The sequence below is a fragment of the Pararge aegeria genome, chromosome 3 (genome assembly GCF_905163445.1).
Source record: "Pararge aegeria chromosome 3, ilParAegt1.1, whole genome shotgun sequence".
NCBI classification, from domain to species: domain Eukaryota; kingdom Metazoa; phylum Arthropoda; class Insecta; order Lepidoptera; family Nymphalidae; genus Pararge; species Pararge aegeria.
In genome coordinates this window covers 8,580,645-8,601,292 of record NC_053182.1, presented here as the reverse complement: position 1 = coordinate 8,601,292, position 20,648 = coordinate 8,580,645, and the positions used below count along the sequence as shown (strand labels likewise).

General features: G+C 36.9%; 1 protein-coding gene across 1 annotated transcript in view; it reads right to left on the bottom strand.

Moving 5' to 3' along the window:
* The window catches only part of LOC120637225 (E3 ubiquitin-protein ligase MIB1-like), a 254,638-nt gene that overhangs the window by 167,955 nt on the left and 66,035 nt on the right, over positions 1 to 20,648 (bottom strand). Inside the window, exon 11 of the mRNA XM_039908947.1 lies at positions 6,689 to 6,840. Within this exon, the coding sequence (XP_039764881.1) occupies positions 6,689 to 6,840 (152 nt within the window). The remainder of the gene's footprint in view (positions 1 to 6,688; positions 6,841 to 20,648) is intronic.

The following is a 20,648-nucleotide window of genomic DNA, read 5'->3' as shown; positions in this document are numbered from 1 at the left end:
GCTGTATCTCTTATTAAGCTTAACTAGAAAAATAAAATAGCCCTATTGATCGCTTATTTTTTTAAGTAGAAGGCACCCTAAGAAGAAGACACTTGAAATGATTATAGAAATCAGAGACCATTAACTCAAATTTTCAGAGAGTATAGGTTTCAAATTTAAACTTGATACCCTAACCCGTTGTGCGGAAAAAAGACCTTGTTCGACGGACAAATAAGTCAAGTCGTGTCCTTTTATGGATTCAGTTTTACGTTTATGAGGTTCGGGGCTCGAAAAATCAGTGAAATTCAAAGGAAGGTTTAAACAATTTTAGACTTTTACCCACAATTCGTGACATTCAAATTATTAATTAGATAAAGGGTCCAAAATGCTTTTTGTAAGGCCAACGTATTAAAGTTTAGAAGTTGAGGGGGCGACACTGTTAATCCTAAACTACTGCCCAAACAAATTAGGAACAACATTAATATATCCTCTGTATCCGCCAACTTTCCCGCAATAAGCAGAATGTATTAGCGTTATTTATCTTTGCTCATGCGCTAACAAAGTTTTAATTGCAAGCGCCGATACAATTTGCGTACAAATGAATTTATTCGCTGAATCCGCAGTGCATTCGTGTGCGAGGCGCGGGCGGCGGAGCGAGCGCGGATTATCCGCGTGTGTAAGGCCGCTAATTGTGGGTAACGACGCGCCGCTCTGCCACCGCCAACGCTGACTACCACTCCGCACCTGACACCGATACTTTATCCGTCCAATTAACATACGATTTAATCTCATATGAGGTCTTGTATCCGCTTTAATCTATAACAGCTGCCTCGTTGGTCTAGTGGTGAACATGTTCGACTGCATATAATGATCCTGGGTTCGAATTCTGGCAATAAGTACCTTAGTGATAAACCGCCGTGCCTCGGAGAGCATGTTAAGCTGTCGGCCCTAAGTCTGATTCTTTACGTTGTGTCAAATCTGCTGTCATTTGATAATGCCCACATTAGGAGGGAATAGAGTGCACCTGTGATTGCGCAGACACTTGTACACTATAACATCTCCCGCTTAGTTGTAAATCTCCCTTGAGAGTCTATCTCCGTGGCCGAAATCGTTCAGGTAAACTGTAAACGTAATCTATAACTTTTCAAAGGGCTTAACTCAATGGGGCCGAAGATTTTACAATTGAAATAATTAAAGTAATACCTGAAAATAAGGGCAAAAAGGTATTAGGCATGAAAGAGGGGACAGCGGAACTGGCACATTGTTCAGTATTCAGCCAAACAAAAGGGTGATAGCGGTCCGTGCGTAAATCAAACGCCGTACAATAACAGAGCCACCCGCGGCCACCCCAGCTCGCCACCGCGCCCGCGTTGTCCTTTCGCCTTAGAACCAGCCTCGCTCCTCTAAACGACGCGGACGCTCGAATATCATAAATCTGCCAAACCGAGATATAAGCCAGCGATGGTCAGAAAACCTTTTGACCAAACCTAAGGACCCACTTAAAATAATATATATTGGAAAACTATTCGTTTATTTCAGCTTCAGCTCGGGTCATTTTATTGTAAGTAGTTTTATTGCTTTAGCCTGGAATCATAAAATCATCATCCTCAGTCTATTAATTTTCCATGCCGTATACAGTCCTCGTCTCTCATAGATTTAGAACTTGAATCTTCCACGCAGCTCCAATTTGCAGATCTTAACGATTATTATTATGATATGTTATTTATATTTAACGCGACAGACGGTTTACCGATCTCTTCGGTCTTTCCAGAGACGGGTAACGGGAGTGTACAGCACCAATTTCCTTCCTCGGGCTAGTACAGAGAATTTCTATAGAGATATTTACTTTTTTTTTCTTTTATTATTCTTGATTATCATGACCCGTAGGCACTTTAGTAATCGTAACTTTTAGATCGTATCTATAATAATTATCGACGCGGTTATTTATGATTATTTCATAATAATAGTTGTAAATTATAATCAGTTTACAATCCAGACCGTACCGAGCTCGTAGCTCAGAAATATACACTCAGAAGCATACAACACACTTTTTGACTACAGCTGTTATTCTAAATCACAAATTACAAATGACAAATTAATTTTACAACTGAAAATACTTATGAAACCGATAAAATATGCACGGATATATAATAGGAACGTAAATTTTGAAATAATATGCTGAAACATAGTGGTGGTATACTAGGGTAGTAATTCGTATCATATTGCCTCCACTGAAGCAGTTGGGGATTACAATTCTCGTTCGGATAGTACGATACCATCGCACTTTGCTCCATTCGCTGCAATTAACGCGGCACAATGACCATATAAATCTCATCTGAATGCTGTGTTCATTCCATACTGAGCCATAGCTATAGTAGGGACGGGATGTCTGGCAATTTATACGGCAATACAGATAATAAAATAAGTGTTCGAATCGAATGGTATCAGAAAATTGCTGAGATAAAACAGAACTAATTAATAAAAGGCCAAAAGGGATGATATCGGTGAAGTAAATTATTTGAGAGGGCTGCTGGAATCGAGAACGCTTCCTAATCTTACCTATACGTCTCGAGCCGAAGAACAAACAAGCCGCGAGCTGAGATTACGCTCCGAATAAATCAATGTTACGACGCGTTAAAATATTTAAGCTCACGATTAATGCTGGGCGCGAATACTCGTCTTATCGAACAGAACCGCACTAGACACAGCTGCTCGAGCTACCGACGATCCGAGGATTCTGCGACGAATTAATCAAGACAATCCTCCAAATATTTACAAATGAAACAACAAATCGAAATGTTTCCACTTCTTAAAAACAGACTTTCAATCTTTTTGCCGAAACTAGTTGAGTAAGGAAATTGCCATTTATTAATACTACATTTGAATACAAATAACAAAATTGCTACTCATATCTTGAAAGCTCATCAGAATTTAACAATGTCATTTTAGTACGGTTGGGAATGAATGTATAATTCTCACAAATGATCAACCGGAAGCTTATCAAGCCCCAGTTATATATGACGAAATTACTGTAGAAGTTTTACAAGGGCTCGTTAGGGTGGTTGTAACGATAACCGCACGAGATAACTGTTTCTAATCAGACGTAATGACACAGCGGCGTAGTCGCCTCCGCTCTGCATGTCGGGGCGGATTCCACACACGAATCTGATTATATCTTACGATTTCGCACGATTGGTTCAATGTAGTCGAGAAATGTATGTACTTCAGGTATAGATGTTCTGAATAAGAAAGACATGGATAACGATATTTACTTAACTATTTTTGAGTTTAAACTGTCGTGCGTAAAATTCCCTATTGTATCCCAAATCGTCGGTGTTAGCCCGGTATATACCAAGAAATACTTATTAAAAGTTCATCCTTTCATATACCAATAAAAGAAAAATAATTTAATAAGTGAAACAGAGAAACTAAAAAAGTTCGAACTGAAGTTTCTCCGTTGTAAAAATCCTAAGTTTGCTGAATTAAATTAGATTCTGATTTTTATTAAGAAGATTCCGCGAACCGAAGAGGATGGATACCTCTGATATAACGATATACTGGCGGAAGTAATAAAATAAAACGATTTTACATCTCTGGGGGAAGCGAACGTTTTTGTCGAATGGGAAAAGTCGCGAGCGACTTCTCATTTTGCGATAAAATCGGGAACGTTTTACGACAATCTTCTATTCGATTACCATTAAACAACAATCTTAAAAAAACTTTTAGCGATTTAAGTCTTAGTGCTTTCTTTTGTTCGAAGAAGAGATTAAGATTTGGACTTACGTCACCATTACCGCCTTAATTTCGAAGTTTTACGTAGGTAATTTTTATGTAAAATAAATTTTAAATTTTTTGTTACTTAATAGCTATTTTCGCCGCAACGAAAGAGTATAATACTTCAAAGTTTTTCTAAGCCTACGTTTTCAATAAAGAAAGCATATGTTTCAGTCATATAATGTAACAAAGCAACCAATAGAAAGTTCAGTCGATTATTCCGATTCAAATCCATTTGGGATCGAATAAAGAAACCAAAGATACCGCTCAGAAAAGAGGTGACCGCGACTTCGGTATATCATATAATGAACAGGTCACGTAGACGCATTTCGTATTATTTCCCTAGGACTCGTCACGTGACTGGAATAATTTCTGGCAAGACTCCACAGCTCGGGCGCCCGCTTGGACCCTTCACAAATAAACCGCTTTACGCACGACTCTCCAACGGAGATTCATTATTCTACGTAACTTTTGTTCACTGATTCATAAAATACGTTAAATTTCCTTTCACATTAAAAAAAAACCTGGACGGTATCGTTGTTTTTATCCAAATCCGATCATCCTCTCCTATATCTTGCTTACATACTGTAATGCCTATAACGCGTGACGTAAAAATAAATTAGAAAAGGCTTATTTGTATGCGATTTACACGTGGCGCCGATTTAGACGGTGATAACGAAGGTTTTACTGGGATTTAATAGAATTAAACCGGTTTTTACGACGGCGATTACTTTTTATAGTACTCACCATGAACTTGAATGTTTCATATAAACTGGCTCTTCATTCAATTCTTTGTCTATGAAAGATTGTATTATGGTGTGAATTTGAAAATATGAATAGTTATTTATTTATTTATTCGTAATCAACAGCGTTACAATAAAAATATATTTATAAATAGTTTCACTTAAATCTAAGGCCACAAAGATTTAATAAACATAGCATTTTGAAATAGTACGGTCTCGGATTTAACATAAAATAATTAAGTATTTTGAATTAATAAATATGTAAAAGAGTTAATAACATAAAAGTGTGAACAAGACGTAAAGAAACTATCAACTCATTACCGATCCACTATGGGGCAAGGTTCTCCTTTTAGAATAAGAAGGGCGTAAGCCTTGGTTAACTAGCGTAGTGCAGATTTGTTTTTTTTTTGTTTTATGACGAGCGCTTGACTGCAACCTGATGGCAAGTGATGATGCAGCCTAAGGTGAAGCGCGTTTGCCTAGAAGATGCCTATTACCTATTGCTTTGAAGGTACTCATATTATAGGTACTGGGGAAAATGGATGCTGACATGTCAGATCATTGCGGTGCAAATCAGAAACGAGGATGCAAAGAGCCTCGTACGTATAGATTGATTATCAACCACGTCTTGAATCGTCCACGAGTGTGGGTCCTTATGGTGCCTCGCGGTTCGATGATTTGTGGTTATCACACTTTTCTGAGTACACAACGCAGAACTCTCAGGCACCCTAATGCACGTTTCTTCATGATGTTTTTTGCTTCACCGCGTAAAGAAAGTGATACTTTTTTAATAAGTGTATACTAGCGCTTGGCAACAATCACATGTGATGGTGCAGCCTAAGGCTGAAAGAGCTTTCCTAGACTATGCCTATTCACGCTTGTTTTGCAGGTGGCTAGGTAGAAGGTTAGGAAGGCTAGGTTGTGGGGAAAACTGAAGTCGGAAGGTCACTCTAGATCTTTTATTAGAAACGAAGAATCAAAGCGCTTCGTACGTGTCTATGGTATAACGACTGCGTCAGGGCGGAGTAAAAAGGTGAAAGGGCAACTATATCAATTAGGTCAAATAAGATAAATAGAGGTACATGAAGGGTATCGATGACTCTGCAAAGAGGTTGCACTTAATCTGTTCCTGCCCCGCGCTGATGCATAAACGCAGCACTCTTTTGGGGAAGTATATAATACAACCAGATGATGCTAAACTTCTTCCAGCAAATAAAAAAGTGCTGCTATTCCTGGCGGCAACCAATGCTTACTGGGAGATCTAGACAGCGGCGTCACAATAGATCGTAGCCGGTCGACATGAGACCAGGGACCAGGTGAACTTGAGCCGCAAGCAGAAGAAGAAGAAGGGAATCGATTCTATTTAACGTTTATTTTTTCCTATTAATAATTGAGGAACCATGCAGATGGCCCACCTTACGGTTAGTGGAAAACCGTCGTTCACAACGAAAAGCTCTGCAAAGTGCGGCCCTGCATCCGTCAACCTGAGCCGTAGGCAGGGTTAAGCCTTAAAAGTGCCCGTAATTTGACCGGCGACCACGCCCATCAGTCCGTAACAAAGCAATGCTGCTTGGCGGCAGGAAAAAGCATGGAGGTGGTAGTTCTGTCATAATAAGCTCTACCATTACTAGGTATTCAATTTTTTTTTTTTTTGGCTTGAATTCGCAACTTCAAAAAAATGTGTTTCTTGGAGATAATTTAAATATATTGCGCGGGTGACGTGTACTCGCATGTGGCAGGGAGTAATAAAGACGTCACACGAGACGCTCCAGACCGCGACATTAGGCGCATAGCAGTTTATTATGCGGCAGGCTCGCCCATAACTACCATTTTGCTAGGGATAATGGCGGACAACAAGAGATGTTATGTTTATTTCATAGTCCAGGAATAAAGGTTTCACTTAGATACGGTGTATCCTTACAATATGCGCAGTTGACAGGCACGCGTATGACACAGTTTTACGTAACACTAAAAGTATCCACTTATAAAGGAATGAATTTCTGCGCCTTTGTGGTTTTGTTTACTTCGGGCAACTTATTTTTACGAGTCATAAAACACAATAAGTACCTACGCATAAAGTTAGAATGACAAGGAAAAAATACATTTCCCTCCCGACTACTATAACCAGGAAATATTGTAAGGAAAAATATATCATTCCGTGCGAAATTCTGAATAAAGTCTCAAAAATTTACCTTGGATTGCCTCGCAGTGCAGCGTGGTGAAGCGCGTTGAATCCATTGTTGTTTGTGAGCGTCATGTCAGCGGCATGGTCCAACAGCAATGTCAATATGTCGTCTCGCTTCTTCGAAATTGCATCGTGCAATGGTGTATCTCCTTCGGAATCCTGGGAATAAATAAACACATTAGGAAAATATTGAATTTAACTTGCAGCATTATATAATATAACATATTTATGCAAACTAACTTGGAGTTTTATTTAAATAGGTTTTGAAAAAATTGGTATTGGGTTTTTACTTATTATTAAAATACACAATTTATAAATCTCTGTCAATTTAAATTGTAGTGATGCTTGATATTAACACATCACTCTTGTTAAAAACATCAATCTTTTGTTAACCTTAAGAAACCTTAACAATATGTTGCGTCCCAAGATCGTGTTTCGGGCACAAAGTAGGTCAAACATTATCATATATGGACGTATACGATAAAATGATGAGAGCAGCTTACGAAAACCACAGGCTCTGGTGCCAGCTGCGTAGACCACATTACATCACTGAATTATACAGCGTCGCCCGTCTTGAGTATCGGGACAATTTTCTAAAACATCAAACCGCCCGAATGAATAATTGAGGCGGCGGAGACGGCATTTAGGGCGTGGATTATGGAGAATGGCATAATTTATAAGCGTCTCAGAGTAGTTAAGACGAGCCGTGTAAGACGAACGGAGAGCTCAGCTGCGATGCGTTTCTCGCTGCACAGGAACTGGGAAATCCAAAATGGTGTCGAGATCCGCATAGAAGGAACGGCGCAAAAAGCGCGGCCACCGCGTCATTATGATAATCACAACCGCTACGTGCCACTACGGTGCCGCCCAAGCCGTTTCGCTTTGTGAGCGTGCATTAAGAGAGCGGGCGTTGTGCTCTGTCATTCCACAATTAATTTGCAAGATACCGTAAGATGAGTGATCTTCCTACTCCAGTATCATTTAAAATGAAAATTGTGTTTGTACTTGTCGTAAAGCACCTACTTATTCGTTATAAATAATTTCAGCACTAACTTATTTTGCATATTTAGTTTTTTGTAAAATATTTATTAACTGATAATAAATAAGGCTATTGAGGCACTCATTTGATAACTCATTTGATGGGCTTAAAATTATGAATAAAATCTTAGTAATAATTTTTTGGAAGCTTTTCTTGATCTTGCTGGTCCCTGATCCTGATCATTGCTATGGTTTTCGATGCTGCTTGCTTGCTTTTTAAAAGGTATACCTATATAAGAAAGGTTTGATAAGAATAAAACTTTCGACCAAAAAAAGCATAAATAAATAATTAATTGACTAATTACTTTGTCAAAAGCTGACCGTTGCACTTTCTTTTATTAACAACTGAAGCCATGTTAGTTCCCTGATTCAATTCAGGATTACAGGAGACACATCTTTTGGTAAGATTATTATTTTAATTAAAAAAACCCTTTATTAATAATTTTATTAGTAATTAATAAAATTAATTACATAATTGAAATAAAGGGTATATATTATATTATCATTAATTATTTTTTGGAATTCACGTACATATACATTTTCAGTTATAGTCGAAACGTCATGTTGGACTATTTATCGACACGAGCATAATTTACTCAAGCGTTAAATATTGTACAGAAAATCTTGAAATACTCACATTTCCAATACCATAAATTTTGCTTCCGTTACTATACCGCAATGTTCAGAGTAATTTTGCACAGTTACCAATCGGGTTAAATTCTAATCCTATCGCCATATAAATGGCTATTACAACTGTAGTTTATGCCACCACTGCAGATATGCTTTAGGCATTGCTGATAATTATTTTATTATTCAGAATAACTCTCATTGCGGTAATATGCAAAATATGCAAAATAAATATTTTAAATTCATATTTTACAAGATCCCGTACACCAACGGCGTGGAGTACGTTAAAACATTTATGCACGATTTCACTAAACCTAAGAACAACCTTAATCGGATGCCTAGTGATTTAGGTGATTCCTAGAGAAAAAAACTTTTACTAACTCATAATTGATGTCTAACGACTTAGGGGCCGTCTAAAGTTCCGACATCGATTTGGCGTAGCACAAGTTTAGGGTTATATGAAACTGACACTGTCTTGACTGATGAAAAAAAATGCAAATTCGTTTTGAAAATGAAAAATACGATAATACAAACAAATAATACCACACCTTGTGTCAAGAACCATGGAACAGTTAGGTTATATAAGTATGCTTGGTGAAAGTCGATTAGTGAAAGGTAAATGTATGCGTGGGAATTTCTTTCATTAGGCGTTACTTACTTAGGCATTACCTTGGATGACGTTAGTGAAGAAGGGTATTAATGTTTTATTTTCGCTTGTTTTCGTTTTCGTTTTAGTCGTATAACTCGAAACGTGGATGCACCGCACCTATCATATATTTCAAGTCAAATAGATTACAGGTTCAATACTAGCCAAGTGCAAACTCGCGCCAACGTTTCCTGTACATTTCGTTGCCAAATACAGAATGATAAGTCAAAACCGACAATAAAGATATATATGTTATACAGTTTAGTTTCATAAACTTTGTGAACTAAATTTTCCGATACCTCTTTTGACTTTGCTGTTTATATTTCGGAAAGTTTCTACTAATGACTAAACAGTGAAGTTCAATACTAAAAGCAGAGTAATAATTATTTCCTTATTTCCTTATCTTTATTATATATATTTCTTGTGTACTGAACTCCTCCTAGACGGCTGGACCAATTTGAATGAATTTTTGACGTGACAACGTCTTATAATTCGATGGAGCCGGCTGCACGCACGAAAAAACATGACGTAAGCGGCGTTACCTCGCTCCGAGGCGTTCCATGCAAGGCCTGAAGTGCAAGCGAGAGCGCGGAACGAGCGACAAAGAGGCACAGTCGGCCTCCGCGTTCGACATCTGTCTCTCTCCTACTTGAGTGAGCGATGCATTCGCGTGGACAGCTTCTATACAATAATACATTTACATGTTTTCGGCAAGGATGAAGTGCAGTGAAAAGTGAATGTGGTGTCAATTGTTTATAGCAACGATAATATCTATCAAACAAATAAAGTTAAAATTTTCTTTTGAAAAATGCAACCATTCCATCAGTATTTTCTTACGACGTTGTCACGTTCAACTATCGTCCGTAAGCCGACTTTACAGACAACCAATTTTTTGGTATACGTTTGGGTGGCACCCTGGATTGTTTAAATTCACAGATTAGCCCGACAGATGGCGCTGGGGTCCGCTAGTATTATATAAGAAAAGTTAATTGGAAACCTACCAATCAATATTTTTTTTTAATTTTTAGTTGTCATCCATAGAATCCTTATAACGTCATATTGTAGCCAAATGCCACTGAATCGCAGATGAATAGTCGTTGCTAAGCGATGGCGGTACTTTGGCATTTACTTTCGTTGAAAGCCAATCTAAGACCACGCCAATGCTTAGCGTAGCCACGCCAAGTTCTAAGCATACATTTGACACATTATTGACAACTTTTTCTCATTCTTTACAATGTATTCTGATTTGTAAAGCATAATTAATTTCAAAAATCCCATCAACGAACAGGTACTCAAGTAAAATTTGACAAAATCATGTTCGTTCAATTTAAATGCAACAAAGTAATGCCTTTAGACCCGTTTATTTAAGTCGGTATGAGTGACAGTGTACGGTATTAGCTATGCCAAAGTGGTTCTTTGCGTTATAATACTTTCGACAGCCGCTAAGCAATGTCTTTTTATCTGGGCCTAAGTATGCCAAGCCGAAGCATGTGCTACTTCTGAACTTTTTTATAAGATATATTCCTACCTTTATACAAACAAACTGATTACACAGATTATTTTCATTCTATGTGTATTCTGATAAAATAAAACTACCCCTTAAAACTGGAAATATATTGAAAGAGTTTTAACTGAAATATTTGCTATCCATCGACATATTAGTATTTTAATACAGTATACTTAGTTTTTATATTTTTATAAAGTACTTTTATAACTTTAATTTGTCTATAAATCGTATCAGTACAATAGATCGCGGTCAAGATTTAAAAAACACACTTTTATAACTTTGCTACAACTATCCACTATACGTTAATGTAAGAAAAGCTATTTAGCGCGGATAAAGTTTGCGAATAATGGTTTGCATTAACATAAATCGTCTTAAATGATGGCAAGCGATATAAAAGATGCAGCCGCTCTCAGCAAACATCCAAGGCAAAAATAAGTGTTGAGAAGAAATAAGAAATTTGATTTACGTGGCAATATCCGCAGGTGCACATGAGCTGCAACCCCTCCCCGACGACACGTTCGTGTAGCACTCACCTTACGAATATTATAGCACCCGGGGCGGCATATAACATACTCGTCTAGAAATTTTAAATTAAAGCCATAACGTTTCGACTCTCAATCACCACCTTTACGATGTTATAAAATTTATACATGTAACGAAGTTTCCGAACGGAGGTAATTTAACGTTTAAAAGCGAATTATCTAGCTGCAATAATTTTGTGGAATTTAATATTAGAATCGTAATTAGCCCATCCCAAATTAGTGACCATCGTTTTATCAAGGGACACTAAATAATATGTAAAACAGAAGAGAAAAATCTCCTGTCTTTTGATTCTTTTCTTTCGAAGAGGAGAAGTTATCTATCGAAATCTGAATGCATTTCATTTGTTTCCAATTACGGATTCAAATGAAGCAAGAAAGTTACAAGAGAAATTTTAACCAGGACGAAATTAATTTTCTTACAGGTAAACAAACCTTCTGAAAAGAAATGGAATAATCTCCCAAACTAGAATGAGTGCCCAAATAAAATAGTATATTGTTTGGATGTTTCCGAATTTCACTGGTGCTTTGCAATACAAAGATATTTTGGCTTCCAGCTAACACCCTCGACCTGAATACCGTAGAATTAACATAGAAATATGAAAATGAAGAAGTAGGCAAACTCCATTCCTTTAAATTTTATCTTATGTTGGATATGCAAGACTAGTTAGAAAGCGGGTTCTAAACCGATGGGGTATTTGACGGCCGATTGGCGCAGTGGGCAGCGACCCTGCTTTCTGAATCCAAGGCCGTGGGTTCAATTCCCACAACCGGAAAATGTTTGTGGGATGAACATTAATGTTTTTCAGTGTCTGGGTGTTTATATGTATGTTATAAGTATTAATGTATATTATTCATAAAAATGTTCATCAGTTATCTTAGTACCCATAACACAAGCTACGCTTACTTTGGGACTAGATGGCGGTGTGCGTATTGTCGTAGTATTTTTATTTATTTATTTTAGTAACTTTACATAACAATTAAAAACCAGTGTTCCATAACTTTTTCGGAGAACAATATTTTTAGAGAAATAACATTTCTTTCTTCCACTACAAGTTAGCCTTGTAGTGCAGCAGTCCACCTCATGGCAGTGGCTAACCTGTTCAGGGGTAGGCAGTTTTATTGATTCATACCCCTTCTACGCCACATCGTACCGGAACGTTAAAATTTTAAACCTACTTCTTTATCGAAAGACCAGAGCAGAGAAAATTGAGAAATTATATGCCCCAACCGGGGATCGTTTCCGGGCCCTCCACTAATAAGACCAAAACGCTCAGCAATGCACCAGGGTGTTCGTCAAAAATTATACTATTGTATATAATATCTGTACAAAAAATGTAACAAAAAAAAAATGCAGTGGCAACTATAACATCAGCTGTATTCAATGGGCACTAAGCTTAATTTGCTATACTCCGCGATAAGCTCAGATCAGCGCGTTTACTTTTAAAGTCAAATGATGTTACAGATTACTATTGCAATAGCGGAAAAACGGTCCCAAATAGTATTAGCACAATAATACACACACTCGGTCATACGCTCTAACATACACGATCTCAAATCAATCCAATTAGTTTGGGTTGTCAACTCATTTAGGTTACTATGAAAACTGAAACATTATATAAAATTATAACCATTTCTCTTAATCTAGTATTTGTAATAATTTGTATGAGCGGTGTCCTATTAACCTGTTTTGAACTAGCGTTGTAAGTAAAGGATTAGTTTTTTAAACACAGTTCTTCAACTATACTTTTTAAACTTATTTAGTTGGGCCATCAGTTAACGCAAGTGAGCTATTAACATATAAAACGGGAAATTATTAGAATAGAACTGATGAACGTACATGCACGCAAACACAGACTGTTCCAAAATGATTACTGCACTTGTATGGTTTTAAAACGTACTTCATCTCAGTTGTGAAGTTGCAAAACCTAGCCAAAATATTTATGATAAAATAAATTAAGATGTTCCAAAAAAATGTTATGATAATAAGGAAAAGGAGGTCAAACACTTGAACAACGACAAAACAAAACAACAAAGTAATTACAAAAAGATAATAGAGGAGACTCGGCGACCAAAGAACGGGTTAAAAGTCATGAGGGGGAGACGGCAGGAATTTCCTAAATTCTGGCTATAACTGAGCAGAGACAAAATATATTCACCACATTTTTACCTAACCCAACGATTTTATCTATTACTGGTACTAAAACTCATTTACCCTAACCCTTGACAAAGATCTTAGCAGCTCGTATATTATACATGTTCCTAAATATTGTGATTTTGACAAGTTAGTCCGCGACAGTAATGTAACTAATAATAAGTGATGTTGAAGTCTAAGATGGTAGCTTACCAACCCTTTAGGGTTACCAATAGTTTACGAAGCCCTTACACTTAATCGGTTTCTACGCAGTATCATATACGAACATAAAGAGATTACATAGCCACATATATCAATAAAAACAAATTTTTATCGAAAAAACGATGATATTATAAATGGTAATTTTGCTATAGGATGACTAATCGCACCACTTCAGCAGTCTAGTCATTTATGGAAGCAATAAATCTGAATCAACCCAGAAGCTTTTGTTTTGACATTCTAAAGGTTACTGTCTGCAATATTTGTCACAAGGATACGGGAAACATGGAATGTATTTCGTATCTAAGATGCGGGCATAGGATACTTTTTATCCCGAGAACACAAAGGATTCCTACGAGGTTTAAAAATTCATTCTTCATTTTTATAAAAATGTCTTGTTTTTAATATTATCTACCATTGTGGATACGTTTACATTTTACGATACAAGCTAGAGCCAAAATTAAGCTAGAAATGTAGAAAGCAACTTTTTATGCTTAAATGCGAGACTTTGCTTTATTCACCATATTTGATCGTCTAGAGGTCGTTACAAATAGCCTTAATGGTTTTACTCCGTATGAAGATGGAAATTCCATATATTAGAACTCGAACGAGAAAGGGAATCGGTCTAAAGGGAAAAGAACATAAAAGCTATTGCGTTACCACAGCACAGCTTGATTGCTGGTGAGCCGAGCAAAAAGGGAAAAAAAATCGATGTACACTCGTACCATTGAGTCGGAGGTCAATCATTGACGAGGCAGAAAGAAAACAACTAATTGTTTAATTCCAAACCATTACATCTAGTATTATGGGGGGAGGATTATTCACGGGCCATATAGCCCGGGCGTCAGGGAGCACCACGCCATTGCAGTATGCGCTGACTTATGATGGAGGCTACAAGCTACTGGCTACAGACTACCCGCCGCAATCCACCCTGCGTCGTGCGAAATAACATACATTTACATGTAACTCACATTTGAGCACGAAACATTGCACACGAACGCCCCCATATGACCCGGAGCGATCGGACCCCAATGAAGCCCGATATCTTTTGCCACGTTCACTTAACTAAGTATACATTCAAATTCAAATTCAAAATTCAAATTCAAAATTCATTTATTTCAAGTAGGCCTAATATAAGCACTTTTGAAACGTCAAGTCTGTCTGTTTGTAGTGATTCTACCACCGGTTCGGAAGGCAGATTCTACCGAGAAGAAGCCGGCAAGAAACTCAGCAGTTGCTCTTTTCCAACATCAACAATTTACATTTTGTATTTTAACATTCATTTTTCTATCTTGTGAGAGCTGAAAGCGGAGCCGGATGCTTCCAAGCAACCTTGTCATTAAAAAATTCATCAATTGTATAGTAACCTCGCTCTAATAAATGTGTTTTAACAAATTCTTTAAACTTGTGCATTGGCAGGTCCAAAATCACCTTAGGAATCATATTATAAAAGCGTATACTCAATCCCACAAATGATCCCTGTACCTTACGCAGACGATATGCAGATGACACTAATTTATGACCATTTCTTGTAAGTCGACTGTTTATGTCCACTTTTTGTGTATAAAGACTAATATGTTGTCTTACAAATACTATATTGTTATAAATATATTGTGAAGCTACAGTAAGTATGCCTATTTCTTTAAACTTCTCACGGAGGGATTCGCGTGATTTAAGTTTATATATTGACCGTACAGCTCTTTTCTGCAATATAAATATAGTTTCGATATCAGCTGCTTTACCCCATAACAAGATTCCATAGGACATAACACTATGAAAGTACGCAAAATAAACTAGCCTAGCTATTTCAACGTCAGTAATCTGTCTAATTTTTCTGACTGCGTAGGCAGCCGAGCTTAGTTTACCCGCTAGTGAATCTATATGGGCACCCCACTGTAGCTTATTATCCAAGGTCACGCCCAGAAAAACTGTGGAAGTCTCTATTTTTAGTGATTCACCATTTATCATTATATTTTTATCAATTTTCTTTACATTTGGTAAGATAAATTCGACACACTTTGTTTTTTTTGCATTTAAAAGTAAGTTGTTAACTGTAAACCAGTGCGACACATGCGACATAACACGGTTTACTTCGTCAGAGTTATCTTTACTCCTATCAGTCTTAAAAATTAGAGATGTATCATCTGCAAACAATACAATGTCGCATGTTCCACTGACATGGTACGGTAGATCATTTATATACACTAAAAATAGAAAAGGACCCAAAATCGAGCCTTGTGGGACACCCATTGAGGTATTTGAACCCTGAGACTTTGCATCATTTATGCAAACTCTTTGGGTTCTATTGCTGAGATAAGAGGCAACCAAATTTAGTGCAACGTTTTGGATACCATAGTGGCTTAGCTTAAGAAGCAAGGTTTTATGATCAACACAATCGAAAGCTTTAGATAGATCACAAAAAACACCCATGGCGTTCTGTGAACATTCCCAGGCATCATAAACATGTTTTATAAGTTTAGCGCCTGCGTCCGTTGTGCTACGACCTTTAGTGAAGCCATACTGCTCAGGGTGTAGTAAGTTATTTACATTAAAATGATATAAGAGTTGATTTAATATAATTTTTTCAAATATCTTACTAAGAGCACTCCGTTGTTGGTTAGCATACCAACAACGGATCTCTAGTCCGAGGTTTTTTTTTAATTTACATTTATATATAATATTATCACTAACAAGTGATAATATTAGTCAAAGGCCGCCAACCTACATTGGAGCAGGAGTGGGTACATACTCAAAATTCCTTTTCTGGGAGAAAACGAGAGGCGGCCAGCCCCAGCATAGCGATGTTAATAACCTGATGATGATGAGGACGACGACGACGACGACGACGACGACGACGACGACGACGAGGACGACGACGACGACGACGACGATGATGACGACGACGATGATGATGATGATGATGATGATGATGATGACGATGGTGATCATGATGATGATGATGACGATGGTGATCATGATGATGATAGTGATTATTATAATATGAGGTCGGGGTAAATCAGTTAGTTAGGTAATGAAAATTTATGAAACGAGTAACTACTAGCTACTATGGTCACTTGGTGACTCTTGCTTGTTAGTATCGGTTGTACTTATAGCTTTAATCGGGAAATTGTTATGAAAATCGGGAGTACACATTATTGATTGGTGCATTAATGAAAGTCTATAATTTAGCGCAACAAAAATAAATCCATTTTGTCATCGTGGAAGTTTGCCAAATAGGAACGGTGCTGGGTAATTTTAAATTTATGGAAATCCGGTGCAAGATAAAATATTTCCCGGACGTTGGGATTCAGCGTGCGAGTTATTAAGTAAGTGAATTAATTTGCCAATCCATATCGATAGCAATTATCGATTGGCTCAACGAGTTAAGTAGTGCGGGCTCCGCACTAGCCGGGTGAGTGGGTGCACCCTCATCAGCCGCCTTGATTGATTGTGCGGAATTAAGCCCCCGCACTTAGCATCACCATGTATAGCGTATTTCGAACAAATTAAATAAACTCTTATACAATAAGTAATACATTTGTTCCCTACGTTGGATTAAGAACAAGGGAAGCAATATTGGTCGTCATCATAACCAGCCTTCTATGTCCCACAGCTGGGCACCTGTCTCTTTTCATAGGGGCGTTGAGACCCGCCACACTGCAATTATTATTATTATCCTATGTATATTAAAATCATAATGTTAGTGATAATAACTTTAATAATACTAATCCAAGAGGAAAGATCTGTTTGTTGGTTTGTTTGTAATCGATAAACTCTGAAATATTTAAGAACTCTTTCACCATTTTATCTCGAGATAAAGAAAGGATATTTTTTTCAGTAATAATGAGACTTCAGACTAATGAGAATAATGGTATATATTAAGCAATCCATAAGATAATGCTCTACCGAGCTGTTTAAACCGCGTCCGCTTACTAAATGGTACGTTGTACAGACACTAATAGAAAATTTTGGTCTTCAGTAGATCTTAAAAAACGCTAAATAATTCACTTAACTATAAAAAAGCGACAATAACGTGTATGAAAATAATTTTACCAATTTAATGCTGATTTTATGTCGCGATTAAAAAACATTAAACATCAACCCTTACACAAAAAAGTGTTTTATCACGACAATCTTATGAAGATAAACCTTGCTTTAAAATACGTAAAGCTTGGGGGAGGGGAGCTTAGGTCTATGAATAAAGTACCCGCGCGGCTCATATGAAGCTAAATAACATTAAACAACCCTTAGTTAACGCTGAAGAAACCGCCAGGACAAGCTAGTTGTTAAGTATACAAGACAATATCTCCAAAAGCAGTCTACAGATCATTACCCCCGCTAGAGACCCAAGAACGCTAGGAATTTTTCAGTAGGCACCTACTGAAATGGAAAGGCGGCGGATGCGGTTACGATACGCGCCTTTTTAGAAGGTGAAAAATGCGTTACGTGCAACTTTAGTGCCTTTCGCAGCTCTCAACTTAAAAGATAAACTCTACACTACGTAAACTATTTTTTAAACTCCGTTACTTTGCGAAATTCCATAATATACAATGCGCCATCTAGAGAGCCCTTTTTAAAAAATCTTTGTGGTGTGGCACCGTGCACGTTTGTCTTGTTTTGCAAGGATATAGCAATCGAAGCACATTTTCATCAAGGAGTCCTCTTAGAACTCAGGAAACCTCTAAAAATGAACATACACAAGAATATATTTCCCCCTATTTGGTTAATAACGATGAATTATACGAGGCGCGAATTACTCAAACAAGCTATTAGTTACAATTAAGCTCAAACGGGTGGATGTGTTAGTTCACTTCTACTTCCGAGATAGAGATGGTATTATTTATCGTAATCCCAAGGTTCTAACAAATAAAGATAGAAGAACTCTGTGATAAAGTAGGTCGTTTCATAAATACCGCAGTCCATTAGTGCTCCAATATCTCAACCACGCAGTTCTTTGTTATTCTAGGAGCGGGGCCGCGGCGAGCGCTTTGCTTTAGATATTGGAAAACGGTAATGTACTCAGCGAGATTTAGCGGCGTGCACTCCGCCCGCCACTGCGGTTCGCATCACATTCGCGGACCTCTTTGAAATCTTTAACAAACTAAACTTTAATTTCCCGAGTTGATGTACTCAAAGCTTAGAGCGAAGCTCTGTTATGTCCTGAATGATTCATTAAAGTTTGGACATAAAGCTTTAATTTGGAAGGTAAGTTAATTTTAGAAACTTGTGTGAAAAGGAAGAAATTCATGAAAATTTCGAATAGTAAACTACTTGTACAAGCGTTCCTTAAAAAAACTCATAAAGAGTAGAATACTTGATTTAGAAAATATAGCTTTATATTTATCTTTACTGTGGATTTTTTTGGTTTATTTGTTTAAACGCGCTTATCTCAACGCGCATATCCTACACACTTACTTAAACTTAAACTTAATAAAATATTTAGCACATTTTTTTCAGCTCAATTATTAAAAAAGGGGAGTTAAAAGTCTTATCCTACCTACGAGCTGTAAGAACAAAGTAGCATTGCAAAAGGTCGATCAGGATATATAGAGTAAAAAAGCGGTTGAAGGTATGTATGTGAAACAATTACTTATCTGAAGTAAGTCTAAGTTTCATTCTATTGCATCAGTATATATTTGTAGTAACATAGCAATAAATTAACGTCCACTGCTGGACATTGTCTTGATTTCAGAACCCCACGGTCCTCGTCCGCTTACATTTACAGCTTCCGTTCTCGTCTGTGTGTACCTATATACGCACACTGCCAGTTAAATATTTGTATACGAAACTCCTGTTTGATTAGGTAGATTAATTTACCACATTGAACCCAAAATTGTTGAAATAAATGTATATTGTTTTACGTGCGGCGGGGTAAATTTATCGGCGCAGGTTTTAGTGTGTCGCTGTAATTCAGCGGCTCTCTCACTGTAACAATGAGAGGTGATTGGCGTAATCACAGCTCTACCTGCGTGCGGGGTAACATAAACCAAGTTTAATTCGCAAAACAAATACCTACCCTTTGCCGATCAAAGATGTTAATCGGATCTAAAAGGGCTACTTCGTAAAACTAATGTATTTAACACATTTTAAAGTACCCTTTTTGAATGAGAAAATGTCTTGATATACACCCGATATCATGTAATATAAAACTTTGTGATTCCCTTCCCGCTTTTGAGAGTTTATGGGCTAGATTGATGAAGAATCTAACTTTTACGCCTACTAAACTTCAGGCGGGGAGATTAGCTTTTCAAAGTTATATGGGTTTGTCGAATTTACAATGCTGCCGATTTGAGTTCTTTAATTATTTGCAATAACTTTTTTAATAAAATAATTAAAAAGTAGAGTAAATAGAAAGTATCTTAATTATAAAACAAGCCTTTGTAAAATCATAATGATGATATTAGGTATTCTTTTAGGATGGTAGGTTAGCTTCTGAGTAATTTTTAAAACTTCTTTAGGCGCGACTAGGGAGTAACTTAGATTTTTACCACACGGAAGTTACGCTTACGTCAGACGTCTGTGTAGTTTGCGCTATTTAAAAATAATAATATGGATTGGAAGTAAGTATATGTCATATACTCCACGCTTCTTGACTAATACGCCAGCTATAATCAAGTAGGATTATTTATTTCCAATACATATTTTAAATCGCTAAGTTTTTTGATAATCTCTAAATACACTTGTTTGAATATTACCTTTGTAATAAATTAATTATTAATAAATTTTCTGACGATTGCGACATTCTATAATATTCAATGACAATTGACAAGGTTATATTGACATGTGCTGATCTAACCTTAAATTTTCTGAAATGCAAATATTTATAAAATGTGAAAGTGATATTAATGAATTTTAAATAGAATATAAAATGAAATAGTGAATATTAAATAAAATTGCGAAATCCTAGGAACATTTTACATACATTTTCTTTCATCAATAAATAATAATAAAAGTTTTTTACCCACTTTTTCATATATATAGAATAATAGGGAAATTGAAGAGTTCCAATGATGACCGTGCGCCTGATCCTCAGACCCTCGGCACCAACCAATTCAATGAATAACAGTCGTTGCAACCAATCACACGAGCTCCAACCGCTACGGGATTTTGTATGGCTTCTATGAGCATCATGTTATTGCCTTTTTAGCGAAGTTACACTGTTATACCAAAATGCCAAAGCTTCAATGCCAAAGTGTTTGAAAAAGGAATAACATATTTCAAACCAGGAAGATATACCGCCAAGGCAAGTTTAAAAGC